This window comes from Heterodontus francisci, chromosome 9, assembly GCF_036365525.1.
Source record: "Heterodontus francisci isolate sHetFra1 chromosome 9, sHetFra1.hap1, whole genome shotgun sequence".
NCBI lineage: Eukaryota > Metazoa > Chordata > Chondrichthyes > Heterodontiformes > Heterodontidae > Heterodontus > Heterodontus francisci.
Window position 1 is genome coordinate 73,616,843 of NC_090379.1, and position 14,589 is coordinate 73,631,431.

At 40.0% G+C, this 14,589-nt stretch overlaps 1 protein-coding gene across 9 annotated transcripts in view; it reads right to left on the reverse strand.

The window, feature by feature from the left end:
• Positions 1-2,320: 2,320 nt before the first annotated feature.
• LOC137373856 (neuronal PAS domain-containing protein 3) overlaps positions 2,321-14,589 on the reverse strand; it is a 1,451,864-nt gene continuing 1,439,595 nt past the window's right edge. For all 9 annotated transcript variants that reach the window (XM_068039328.1, XM_068039327.1, XM_068039336.1 and 6 more), the window contains 2 exons: positions 10,046-10,161; positions 2,321-5,885 (listed from right to left, as the gene is read on the reverse strand). In XM_068039328.1, the coding sequence (XP_067895429.1) occupies positions 4,576-5,885; positions 10,046-10,161 (1,426 nt within the window). In that variant the 3' untranslated portion in view covers positions 2,321-4,575. The remainder of the gene's footprint in view (positions 5,886-10,045; positions 10,162-14,589) is intronic.

Genomic DNA, 14,589 nt, shown 5'->3' on the forward strand with positions numbered 1-14,589 from the left:
CAGCATGGCCTCTCTAAGTGAGATGGTTAATTGTTTAGAACTAGCCCAAAATTATTGGCAGTTTTGTTATGGACTCATACCCACAAGAAACGGAGCTCAGACTTCTGAGGCACATTTTTAAATAGGGCACTTGTGGCTGACAGAGAGGAGATTTTCGTCTTATCAGTCCAGGCTATATTCAAATCTGGATGAAGGAATCATAGACTAACCCACTGCGCCACCCACTGCCTTACAAATATTTATGAATAAATTCGTACAATCTTTTCTTTTTACTTATTGCCTATTTTTGTCTAGTTTAATTATTTTTCTTTAAATGGAAAATAATGACACCATGAGGAAAAATACCTGGGAGGAGTGATCATGCCTAACAGTATCAAGGAGCTGAATTAATATCAGTACAGACATTCATCAATCTTGAGTACTTCAATGATCTTCAAAAATGGACATAATAAAGCAAAATATATTTTTAAACATTAGTCAGAGATCTTGTTGATGTGAATTTTTGAAAATGACAACTGGTAGTGAGAATCCCTCTTTAAAAAGCCATCTAGGTTCTGCCAAGTGTCACTCACCCACAGTATTAACCATACATCTCCCTATGAGCTAGTGATGGCAGTTCCTTTCCTCATACATATCATCATCAGCACTTGCATGCACTGCAGGTGCTGCCAAGCTATGGATCTTTAATGCTTATTTGAACAATGGGTATAAGTCACCATAGCTGTGAAGCAGTTTCAAATTATATTTATTTCTAGTAAAGCCCATCCTACTGGGTAAACCACTTTAGGTCTGATCTCAAAGTTTAATATTTGTATTCCTTGAAGGAAACTATGTGAAAAATAAACTAGAAAATATCTTTTCTGTAACAATATTGACTTACTTGAGGAAAATTCCTTACTAAAATACTGCAGACAGTACATGCTGCAAGTACTATAGGGAAGGGGAAATAATGCTTGTCATCTGTCACTTTGTAAATCCAGATCAGCTGCTCTTTTGGGACTATTGTAGCATTTTTTTTACACCAGCATATACATAAATACAAGATTAGAACTCTCCCTTTTTTCATGGTGTATTATACATACAAGCATGTCCCGTGTGTTCTGAACTTTAATCTCAATGTGTTGTGTTACAGTAGGCATTATGTCTTTCCACAAAGGGAGATTATTTACCATAGTAGCCCTTGTTTGCCAAACAATTGGCTGTTCTTCACACCAATGGGTTTTTCTGAGCCACTAGTGTGCAGCTATGTGGCAGAATCCTGATGTGAAGGAGATTACTGCCTTAGAAAAATACACAAAGTGGACCTATCTGATTTCCTTTAAATCTCAAAATGCCCTAGTTCACAAAGGGCTAAATGAAACAGATTAATATTTAGCAATTAAAAAAGTTAATTATGTCAAATAAAATAGTGCTTTGCATGAGGTAATGACCACCATATTCCTTATAATTCTTTTACACAGAACACTTGCTTAAGTGTCACATCATTCCCAGTATCTTCCATAGCTCTTGTTCAATAGATACAGATGAGTAAAGAGAACATTTTAATTGCCACTGTGGCATTTGTTTATTTGGAGTCTCCCGCTATATCTAAATATATTAAAACTGTTCAAAGAAAAATACGGAATTGACACTTATACAAAGCAGTATTGTTTATAATATAAAGTTTAGAATTAATGCACAGAACATTACAGGTTCTAAATTAAGAGTACGGGGAGTTCCAACCTAGCTCTCAATGGACAATTTGACAGCACACAAATTGCCCATAATTTCCAACTGGCATTAGTTTTTTGAACAAGATCATATATCATTCCGATTAATGGAGATATTTAGATCAATACTAACACATCAGTAAATATTGACTGTGCACTTTCATTAGAATGAATAGATTTTGGGAAGCTGTTTAGCACAACTTATTTTACTCTTGTGCTGTGCACATAATTATAAACATATTTTATAACTTCCTTACTTGAGCAACCACCAGCAGAAAGAAATCTGTCTAAGGCTATGGTTTACAGTTTTTTTCACATCTTCAGAACTATATAATGACTGGTAAATAAAACCTCCATAAAGTATAGATTATTGATTATGACAATATTGATATTATGTGCATGAGATGTTTAAAGCTTCATTACTAGCTTTAATGTATTAATAGTTTGGATGTATGTGTAAAAGAATGATGCCAGATAGTAACAAATCCAAGAGAAGTTTATTATGAATATGGCATTTGCAGGATGATAAAATCAAGTTACATAACCATGTATGACATGTTTCTTTGAATTGATGAAATAATCTACAAAAGTATAAAAGAATCCTGTTGTAAATGAAGTATGTACATTTCTGGTTTGCAGCATTATCTGTGATCAATGAAATGTTCTTTTAAATAAGCCAGGCACTCAAGGTTAGCTTCAGTTAGCTTGAAGTTTAACCACAAAAATAAATGTACCATAGTTGTCTCTTTAAATTTACTTTTAATTGTTTTGTATTGTAGAGTTGGTAACACTGTTAACATTGATACTAACAGAACCCCTTATCCCATTGTTCAGCTACTTGGCACCAATTCCTCATAAAATATTTTATATACTTGTACAAGAAATAGTTAAAAACACAGACACAGCCTTCACAGGTGATGAATTTTTCATACTGTAATTTGAAACACTATGTGATTTGACAGCAGCTGTGATTCTTGTTAGTTCAAATCACCATAAACCATCTGACACCAACACAGAAACATTTAAAAAAAAAACAGTTCTTTTTGCTGTTTTAGCTATTGTTTGCAGTTAGAGCACAAGGGACTCTGGGAATGTTTATAGCTGAGGCTCCATGGCAACAATCTGTCACATACATCTGAGCCTGGCTATTTAGTGCATTGTTTGGCAAGATGGAAGATAATTCATACCCAGAATTTCTCTGTGAAAATGGTTCCATTAACCATGAGCTAGTTAAGAGTATTTTATCTCTGAGAGAGGTGTGAAGAATACACAGCAAAGCAACAGCAGAAACAAAAGTTATACAGACAGTGAAAGCAGCATAAGGTGACACTACAGAGGAAGGCCATCACACAAAAAACATCACCTCCCAAGAATCACTGGTTCACGAGGATTGCGGTAATGAAACTGACCATTGCAGACTAGAGATAAAGCACAGTGAAGACAAAGGACAATATTGCCACATTAGCTTAGTATATACTGCATATAGTAACACACATTAAATTTTGCAATGGGACTGACAGTCAAGGACACTTACACATTGTACACATTACTGATCTCACTCTCATTATTAGATGCCTTAATGAACAGCTGCCAAAGATGGAGTGAAAGAAGCATTTATACGGACAATCACAAATAGTGTCAAACACTAGAATGTGTTTTTTTGGCAAAAGGATGACAGAAAAATAGAATTGTGAGTCTATTAATTTATGTGCAGTTTAGATTTGTGTACCTATTCCAAGCTTATAAACCCAATCTTGAATTTCTGTTTCAGTACTAACAACTAAAGTACAATTAGAATTTCCTCTATTTCAGTAAACAAAAGAAGAAACATAACGTTAAATATTCTTCTTAAAACTCAAAAACAATGTTATTTTAAGTTGCAGATTAGCCTCAGTTATACTGAGAAAAAATATAGCTGAAAATAAATGCAAGTATCTCACCTCAACTCAATCTTATTGAGTTTCCTTAAAGCACTTTGAAAAAAGGCAGAACGACTATAAAAACGGTGTGAGGCTTTGTGTTTTTCAGTCTGGAGGTAAAGTTTGCATGGCTGCGGAAACGTTAACACAGAATCTGGTCATAAGAAAATGAGGAGTCTGCAGCCACAAGCTAGCAACTAAATCCATTTGTCTAGTACAAAACAGTACTCTCCCACAAATTCCAGCCCATATGCTGCATATTTTATGAAGACAACAAAGATTAATAACGGTAGCACCATGGTAGCAGAAGTAATGTCTACTTATGGTTCATTAACTACACATGGATATCATCTTCCGACAGTTTTCAAGAGTTTAACATTCTAGTCACAGGCCAGAATCAAATTATGTAAGAACCCAAATTGCTTTATGTGCAAGTAAGAAAAATCTGAATCATAAAAAAGAATTAAACTCTGCATAAAATTCCAAAATACTATGCCCTATTTTTAAAAAGAAAAAAAAAAGAACCCCTTTAAAGTCTGACTAAGTCAAACAGGGTCATCTTTCCATACTTACCTCCCTCAACCTTGATCATATCAAGATCATTATAGATTAAAATCTGTGATTCTTTCATTTTACAATCTCTTCACCATTGCCTTTGCATCTTATGGCAGAGGCATGTACACATTAAAGGCATCTTCACAAAGATGCAAAGGAAAACACACCTTGGAAGGAACATTTACAATTAACTGGTAATTCAACTTTCTGAAGGCAAAAAAATAACTCTTTACATTACAGAATGATTAGTCATAGTTCAAGAGAGACATGAGAACAGTTGTATAGATGGTGTGAGCTGACCTGCTCAAGTTCAAAGTGCTAGCACTAGAATTCAATTGAAAACATTGTCTATGCCTCAGAGTATAATACTGAACACAGTATATGGTCATAGTTTAATCCTCTTTACGTTCCAGCGATTGTGTGGTGTGAATGCCATTACTGTACACAGGAAACGGAAGTGTGGAAAAGAGTCCCTCTGCAGTTGTGAACACATTTCCTGCAGGCATTTGGGCCAGACTGGCCCCACTCACAGTGCTACCGAATGGCCCTGACATATTAATTCGATGTACGTGGTGATAAAGCATTTCCATTGGCGTCTTGGGCTCTAAACCAAAACTGGAACTGTTAACATCTACAAAGTTGACCGCATGAGTGTTAGGCAGCAAGTTGCCCTGCATGGCAAAGGTCACCTCAGCTGGGGCATACCGGATGGTGCCAGTGGTATAGACTCTCTGAGGAGTAGTGCTGGTGGCAGCTAGGGTTCCTGTCACCCTGTGAACTAGGGGAAGCACCATGTTGCCCGCCTGTAACCTCTGCAGTGTTTCTAGGTCACTGGTGTATAGCACAGAACTAGTGGTACTGGTGCTACTGAGCTGCTTGTCTCGTGGGGAGGCTGACAGAGGAGGAGATAGAGGGTCTGTGACAGGGGCTAAGGTAGTGTTGGATGAGGTGCTGAACTGAGTTTTACGACTGGCAGTATTTTCCGTCCCTGGTGGGGTGAGAACAGAGTCTGGAATGGTGACATGTAAACTAGTGTTGGACTGTGTAGAGGGGAAGTGCTCAGAGCTCGGAGGCTTGGTCATACTATAAGGGGATTCATTCCTTGAGATCTCTCTATTGGGAGGGTAATTCCAAATACTGCTATCATTATCAAAATTTATAGGTTCTGTTATTTCTGTTTTAATTTTAAGCACTGAGGCACTGTTTGGTGAAGACAGCAGTTGTGGCTGGTCTACTATGTTTGAGTCAAGTCGACCAGGGCTCGAAGCACTTGACAGCCTTCTACGTGTAACACTGCCTCCTTTTTGTTTTTTTCTCCTCTTCTTCCTCTTCTGGTGTTTGCTGGAAGACTGGATGTTCACTTCTCCTGCACTATCTGAATCCTTGGCACTGTCTGAGGTCACTGATTCGCGGTTTGGCAAGCGCATTTCCGTTTCGCTGCCTGCATATCGTTCTACTTTGATCTGCATAGAACCAAAAGTGCCAAAGCTGTCCTCGGCTGCTTTCTGAGTCTCAAAGTCTGAATTTTCAAAGCTATCATCACTGTCCCTGCTGTCCTGGTTGCTGGAGCTATTGTCGTCGTCATTGCAGTTCATTTCATGGTCTGAGTGGCTCCCAGACTGCTTCTTCCTGTCCGACTCTGGATCGTCACTGTTTTCAGATTGGTTTCCCTTCTCATCTGATTTGGAATTCTCATTGTCTTCTGGAGGAGATGGGAAAAAGAAAATCAGCCTCTTGAGGAAACACAATTGATTATAACAGACACCATTCACACACTGGTGCTGAAACGAATAAATGGACAAATCAGCCTGGAAAATAGTACTGAGATTACAGGCTTTGAATAAACAGTATAACTCCTTATACAATGCCAGAGTTTTATACTTGTTCATATTCTTTGTTAAAAGTAAGATGTAATTTAAACACTATACTCACAGAAAAATAAATTTAGTTCCCAAAGTAGGGGTAAATAATGTAAGATGATCAGATTTCCAGTCTGCAAATCCAACACATTCGATTTTGAAATGAAAAGGAGGAGCAGGAGCTTTTAAAGGGCAGGGACAAGTTTTCTGTGATCATCCTCAAGAATCATTTTTAAGGAATATCAGAATAAAAGTGACTTTACACAAACTGCAAGCTGGTTTTATGACTTGTGTTCAGATTCAGTTTGTGAGCCTAACCTGCAGAGCCCAAATTCACTTAGAAATAGTCAACAATGGAAAGATAAATGAATTAATACAGAGAACACAAAGTTGCCATAAATGTCAGGATGGGATCAATAAATCAGAGTGATACTGGGACATCTGGATTGCTGAATTAAGATCAACTGCAGCTGCACAGTACGTCACAAATGGATGATAAGGACCACTGAGCTTGGTTCACTGGTGTGGGGGGAGGGGAACAGGGCAGTAGTAGCCCTAATATTGGAGTGCTGCGCTCACCACCCTGTTTCCACCCACTGCCATTTTGCCCATGGTCCTTACAAGGTCAGACCAGGTGCCCAGGAGGAAGCCTCATTAAATTACCCAAACCATGGTGAGCAGCTTAAACAGCCAACCTTAAAGGGACAGGTGGAGGCTGCTCAGAAAACTGCTCAGGAAATCTTTAAATAAATCATTTCAGTGGCCCAAATTTTGCTGGAGCGTGCCTTGTTTAATTGTTAGACCTATTCGTGCTATTTAGGCTTAAACATTTTTTCCCACAAAGTTGTTGGAAGTGCGAGGTGATAACAGTGCGGTGAGGGCAACAAGGATTTTGTGACCTTGGTGAACAACAGGATAAACAGTGTATCTCCTTAACCAATGAGATTAAAGGATTGAGAGGAAAACACAGGACGGACTGAGAAAGAGGGGGAATATCTCTTTCTCACAACAAGTAGCTGGCTGGTTCACATTTTAATAACAGTGCATGTAGTTCAGACAGCATTGATTTTTTTTTTAGCAAAGTCTGGGCCTTTTTGGTGCAGTCAAGAGGAGTAGCAGTGTTCTGCTGAGGATCACAAAAGATCCAGGCTGGTGCTGTCATGTCTGAGGCCCACTCCCTGGGAATGGCTCCACCACCCACAGCCCCCTACCCCCGCCACCATCAGGCTCCAACTGGCAGGTTGTTCAGCGTGAGAGGCAGATGACTTCCTGACAGCCTAGAACTGGCAAAGTTCAGCAGGGATTGGGTTTGGTGTCCACAGCTCATTGGCAGAATGGAAATAAGGCCAGCGCTGCTAAATGCCTCGGGACTTCGGTTGGCAAGAAAGGGTGGGCAGTGGCTCCATTGTGCCCACCACCCACCCATTCTCCTTTGGTAATTAAAATTGGTCATATAGTTGTTTTGGAGTGGAGCAGGGCCTATTCATCTGTTATCCAAAATGCTGCCCAATCAGCTTGACATAGAATAACAATTACACTGCGCTCCTACATTTTTTATACTGATCAATATTAAATCATCCTTGCAGCTGGGAGATTTACTGGAAATATTCACCCACAACTCAAAGCATCACATTTATATGTAACTGTGCAGTAGGCATTGCTGTTCTCCGTGAAAATTTTGATTTTAAAACAAAATTTTCCTTAGTGAAAGAAACCTACTTGACTTTTTTAGTGGCTCATTATTTTCCTTATGTCCATGGTTTCTTAGCTGTTAATATTCCCCTACAACTGGGAAAACAAACTTATGGTCCAAAGTTTCCAAAGGCAATATCACTTCTGAAGGTGGATATAAAACCACACAGTAATATCTCCATATTCCATTCCCTAATTTAGCTTCATTTTCTACAAATCTGCTGAAATAGGCTGACAAATAGGAATAGGCCATAAATGTATGGTAGTCACTAATAAATCTAATAAGGAATTCAGAAGAAACTTCTTTACTCAGAGTGTAAGGAGAATGTGGAATTCACTACCATATGCAGTGCAAATAATAACATAGATGCATTTAAGGAGAAGTTATATAAATACCTGAGTAAGAAAGGAATAGAAGGATATTTTGGTGGGGTTAGATGAAATAAGGTGGGAGAAGGCTCTTGAGCTGCATAAACACCAGAACAGGCCTGTTGGGCCAAATTGCCTCTTTCTGTGCTGTAAATCCTATGTAATTCTATTTAACTAAATTGTAACGTTTCCAATAGCCAAGATATTGTGTTGCTGTGAAAACTTCAAAAGGTATCTATCAGTCTTGGGCCAGTCAGATAAAACCTTCAAATGAGTGAGGGAAATAACTGGGTTGTTAATATCAGATTCCCAGTTGCATATCCACTGCGCTGAGGAGCTGACCTTGAAGTGTGTGGGGAGGAAATGGTGGCTGCAGGCCCCATGATCAGTTCCACTTCTTGAGAAAGGATTTAAAATTTAAAGAATCTTCTGCCAGCCCTTAGCAATGCAGGATGCCAGTAACATGCAAGCATTACTAGCATCCAGCTTTATTGTCATGGTAATGAGAGAAAATGTGACATATAACCTCACCTCGCCATTAGCGGCTACTTTGAATATGGCCACCCATTTCTAGGTGTATTCAACATCTGCCATCACTTCCAGTGGAAAATCTTGGAAGTGGCGGTGATTAGTGCAGAACTGGCAGAACAACTCTGGTTAATTTCCTGCTTGGGCAGCATAATACTGGTTGGAATGGATAGCGCACAGGAAGGATGTCTGGGTAACTGTCTTGTGAATTCGATACAGTAAACAATGTAGAACAATGTAGCCCTTTTAATGTTCCTTTTATATTGCTGAACTGCTTTCAATGGTAGTGCTTCAGTAATTGCACCTAATCTCTTGCTGCTACTCTGGCCTACTTCTATTGCAAGATGGGTTTGGCAATAGCAGTATACAGGCAAGATTTGTGGATGCCCAGTTGCTTGGATTTCAAAAGGATAACTAAAGTAACTGCATACACAGTTCTTGTATATGTAAAGTTACTTCAAACTTGCATTTGTGAATTTGATGATCTGGCTTGGGCTAGATATCCTCAATTATGGGGGAGAATCTGTACGTGTCATCAATACTATTACTGGGCTGCAGTAGCAGGCTGAGAGATGAGCCCACATGTAGTCACACTTGAATTATGGATTTGATGGCAAGTGCCACTGATAGTCACTGTTTTACCATTGCTTCAGGGAACAATAATATGGATCCATAAAATTCTTAAACTGCATAAGGCTTAAATTGAAACTGCATGATTTTCAAACCCTGCTAGACATTGCTGGCAGTGGCGAGAGCACTTGGTTAATTTTACTGTCGGGTTCCCTCTACCTGTGCCCATGTAGTGAAAAAGGGGCCTAAGTGTTGCTTGCTGCTGCAATACTAACTCACAGTAATGCCAAATTAAGTGCCTCTAACACTGTGTTATCTACATTACGGTTTCTTACAGTGCTCTGCGGCCTAATAATGTGTATTCTGGAGTCCTTCAGATGGCAAGTTGGCCATCACACTGCACAATTACATATGGTATGGGGCAAGCTTCAGAAATTGAACGACTGAACTTTGCTTATTTAAAAATAATCAAATTGGTGTGCAAACAACAAAACTAATAGTGACAGACACTTGTAAGTAGCTGGAGTCTTTACAAGTACAAATGATCTGTCATACATGCAACACTAACCTATTAATTCTTAATCTATTCCTGTCAACGTGATGATACATCCCTGTGGATGCTGTATATAGTAGGAAACTCAAATGTATGCTTCTGGTAAACAGAGATAGCAATACCTTTGACTTGAATTTGCATGTTTTGTATTATGCAGTCATTAACTTGTTTTGAAATGTTTGCCATTTACTATAGGAAGAATACATAAATAATATGGATCCACAAGAAGCTTTTGGACTTCGGGATTAGGCCAATACTGCTGGTGCTTGATTTAATATTTACCACCAATACCTGAGTTTTCTTTTGAATCAGATTCAGAATCAGAAGTCTCGGATGATTCAGAGGTTTTCTCGGGAAGATTAGGAAGCTGTGCAATATCCATTGGGACGTCCTTATGCTCAAAGTCACTAGGATGATAACACTTACGTTAGACTCTGCATGTGTACATTATCAAATATTCATTCAGAATCTGAATGTTTGACATTCTTTCATATTGAAGAGAAAGAACTAAAAATCATATTTTAAGGAATTAGAAACACTTCAAAAGAATCTTCTCTGAAACAATATTTTCTTTGGACCCACTTTTACCATTACTCAATAATGTCATTTTTTTTACTAATACTTTCCACCTGTTGTCAGATTTTGAAAGAACATTTTCATTCATGCATTCACTTCATCACAATTTTTTTTTGCCACATCTGTCATAAGTAATTTCAAAATCAAAACTGCCATCAAATTGATGTAGCTCACACAATTATGCACAAATGACTTGCCTCTGGAGGTAGTTTTTCAAGAAATGGTTTGTTTTCGTTGAAGACAGTGGTATCATACTGATATGAAATGCAAAGCTCTACTGTCACGTCCAGTGGACAAGCAGACAACAGCAAGTAGCAGGGATCAACTGTGGTTGATGGTTGACCACCCTGATCCAACCCGAACCTGTGCCATCATATCCTCAGTAAGCATTACTTGCACACTTCTCTATTTATGATGCACAAAAGCCAATAAAATCTTTTCTTTAACATTTTGGAATTTGTTCAAACTTAGTTAAGAACTTGGAAAAGAGTGGGGCCATGGTGGGGATAATTATAACTCTGACTGCCCTTGACATCAGAGCAGCATTCGATTGAGCATGGCACCAAAGAGCCCAAGTACAACCTAAGTCAATGGGGATCAGAGGAAAATTCTCCAGTGGCTAGAATCAGACCCAAGACAAAAGATGGTTGTGGTTATTGGAGACCAATCAGCAAAGCCCCAGGGACATTGCTTAGGGCAGTGTCCTAGGCCCAACCATCTTCAGCTGCTCATCAATGATCTTCTCTCCATAAGATCAGAAGTGGTGCAGTTTGTTGATGATTGCAGTGCTCGGGTCCATTTGCAATTCTTCAAATAATTAAATTGTCTATGCCCATATGCAGCAAGAGCTGAACAATATCCAGGTTTGTACTGATAAGTTGCAAGCAACATTTGCACCAGACAGGAGCCAAACAATGAGCATCTCCAAAAAGAGAGCCTAAATACTTCTCATTGACAGTCAATGATATAACCATCACTGAGTTTCCCACCAGAGGCTGTGTATTCTGCAGCAAGTAGATCTCCTGATCCCCAAAATCCCTCTACCATATACAAGGCACAAGTCATGAGTGTGATGGAATACTCTTCAGTTGCATGGATGAGTCCAGTTGCACAATACCCGAGAAGCTCAACATCATCCAGGACAAAGAAGCCTGCTTGTTCGGTGGCCCATCCACTAGTCTAAACGTTCACTCCCTCCATCACTGGCTCACTATGGCTGCAGTGTGTGCTATTTACAGGATGCACTGTGGCAAATCATCATGGCTTCTTTCTCAGTACCTCCAATACCTGACCCCCACCATCTAGAAGGATAAAGGCAAGTTCCCTGTTAAGTCACACATCATCCTGACATGGACATATATTGTCGTTCCTTCATTGTTGCAGGATCATTGCGGGAGCACCTTCACAACATGGACTGTAGAATTTTAAAAAGGCGGCCCACCACAACATTCTCAAGGGCAACTAGGGATGGGCCATAAATATTTGGCCTTGCCTTCCCAAGAATGAGTAAAGAAAAAACGCTAAGTACTCTAAGTTCATTCCTCCATGGCACTTTAATAAAAGTGTACTGAATTTATTTATTCACCCTTAACAGAACTCATCTGATTATCCATCCATTAATTTTAATGAATGGAAGCTGGGTCATTCCTGTATATGCATTTACTCCTCCCTTTGATTTTCCTGTATTTTCTGTGCCCAGACAATCCAGGTGCAAGAACAAGAAAACCTGCCCAGAGCATTCAGTCCACATTATGACCATCAGGTTGTCCAGTCTGCTGTTTAAATTCAGCCACTGGTCAATTTGTTTTTGTTTAAGTCTCTGGGCTGAATTTTATGAGCACGCCGCAAATCGCGGCAGTGCACTCTGATCTCGGCAGCCTGCCTGCGCAGATCCACCGTCGCTGAGCACCCATAATATTTTGCATGGGGGCTCATTTAACTGGAGGGGGCAGAGTGGCCTCCCCCGATGACATAGAGGAGGCGGCCACTCCATCCCAGCAACAGCATCCATACATTTCAAAAGTAATTCATTGACTATTAAATGCAGTGGAAGATCCTAAGGTCATGAAAGACAATATATAAAATCCAAGGTCTTTTTTACATTCTTTCTAAATTAAGTCAAATGCGAAATACCTTCAAACTTAAAATTATTTGCTGTTTCACTCCTATTAGTTTTATAATATCTGCAGTAGTTTGTCAATTTAAATGAAGGGGAAACATGAAGCGCACAGCAACAAATGGCAGCTGTTTAGGAGAGTGCTACGCCTGAACTTTCTTTTTTATTCGTTTGTGGGATGTGAGCGTCGCTGACTAGGCAGCATTCATTGCCCATCCCTAATTGCCCTCGAACTGAGTGGTTTGTGAAGCCATTTCATAGGGTATTTAAGAGTCAGTCACATTACTGTGAGTCTGGAGTCACATGTAGGCCAGACCAGGTAAGGACAGCAGCTTTCCTTCCCTAAGGGACATTAGTGAACCAGATGGGTTTTTACAACAATTGACAATAGTTTCATGGTCACCATTAGATTAGCATTTAATTCCAGATTTGCATTTATATCTGAAGGTTGCATGTCAGGGTCTAATTCCATTAATATCTTCTGAAGATCACTTCATTTAGTATGCAACAATATTTTGGCTAATTTTCTCTCCTTTTCTGAAAGCAGCCATTTATGCAATTGCTTTGTCTAAGACTGCCAGTCCTCCAGAGCCTCAACATAAGGATCATTCCTCAAGTATGGGCCTAGACAGTGATAACCAGCAAGGTATTCAACAGTGTGAGGCATCACAGATATGTCAAATCCTGTCCTAACCTTATATCAAATTACATAGCTTCCAACAGGAGGCACTAGATAGTAATCAGAAGTGGGAAGACTGATTGATTCCTCTTCTCCCTTGCAAAGGAATACTGAGTTAGTGTCCCCATCTTTGCCCTGGTGGAGATAGTTAACATTCTGGTTTGTAGGACTTGGGGCTACATCTCATGGTGCATCTGCCCACTCAGCCATGATGGGAGCCCTCAATTTAAAAAAAAGTCTGTTTTTCCCTGCCTCTCCTCCTGTTTATAGTTAACCACTTGGTTGGCATCCTTCCAGCTATGAAAGATGATGGACACACAGCAAACAATCCATTTAGGTGTCTTCTCTTGGTGCACCTTTGCTGATGGCTATAAAAGGTCAATCCTTAAGAGGCAGGCTCTGCCACAAGTGCTGCACGTGAAGCTGCCAAGTGGCGCTGTTGTTTTTGACGTTGGTGCCTGTTGCCAAGCTGCTGTAGCAACTGGTCATCATGGTAGTGCACACCAGTCCACAGGATGTGTCGCCATTTCCTCTTTCACCAGCTAGTGACTCCCAAGTGCGATTGTTGACATTTAGGGCCTTCATGACACGCAAGCATCCTTGAAACAGACGCCCTACTGGTCGTCTAGACCCGGCTACCTCACTATACAGAAAGTCCTTGAGTATGTGGCCGTCTTCCATCCTGTGAACATGTCCAATTCACCGAAGCCGCCGCTGTTTGATTAGTGCCAATATACTTTGGGGCTGTGCCTTTGAGAGGACTGTCAAATTTGTGATTTTGTCCTGCCAGGATATACCCATAATGCGCCACAGACAGGGAAGGTGGAAATTATTGAGCTTCTTTTCCTGGTAAATGTAAGTCACACATGTTTCACAGCCATACAACCAAGAGCTGAGAACATACACCTTATAAACCATCGGCTTCGTCCTAAGGGTCAGCTTGATGCTATCCCATGCATGTTTCACTAGTCAACCAAAGGTGTTAGCTGCTTAGCCTATGCACATATCAAGCTCTGCATTAAAGGACAGATTGTCCTTCACCGTGGACCCAAGGTAGCAGAATTTTTTCTAACCACTTCCAGTGGAGTGTTATTTAGTGTGATCGAGGGCGGAGATGTAACACCTTGTCCCATGACTCTGGTTTTCTTAATGCTATAATCAAGGAGAACATGTTGTAGGCAGGGGAGAGACAGTCCATGGGTCTTTGTAATTCAGTTTCTGTGTGAGCGACTACCACAGCATCATCAGTGTAGAGGAGTTCTCTGATTAGGATGTGACATGTTTTTGTCTTTGCTTTCAACCTTGATAGATTGTAGAACTTGCCATCTGGACTAGTGTGCAAGTAGATTCCTTCCATATCTGCAGAGAAGGTGAAGGTCAGGAGCAAGGAGAAGAAGATGCCAAACAGAGTGGGGGCTAGGACACAACCCTGTTTCACTCCATTCTTCACTCCGAAACTGTTTG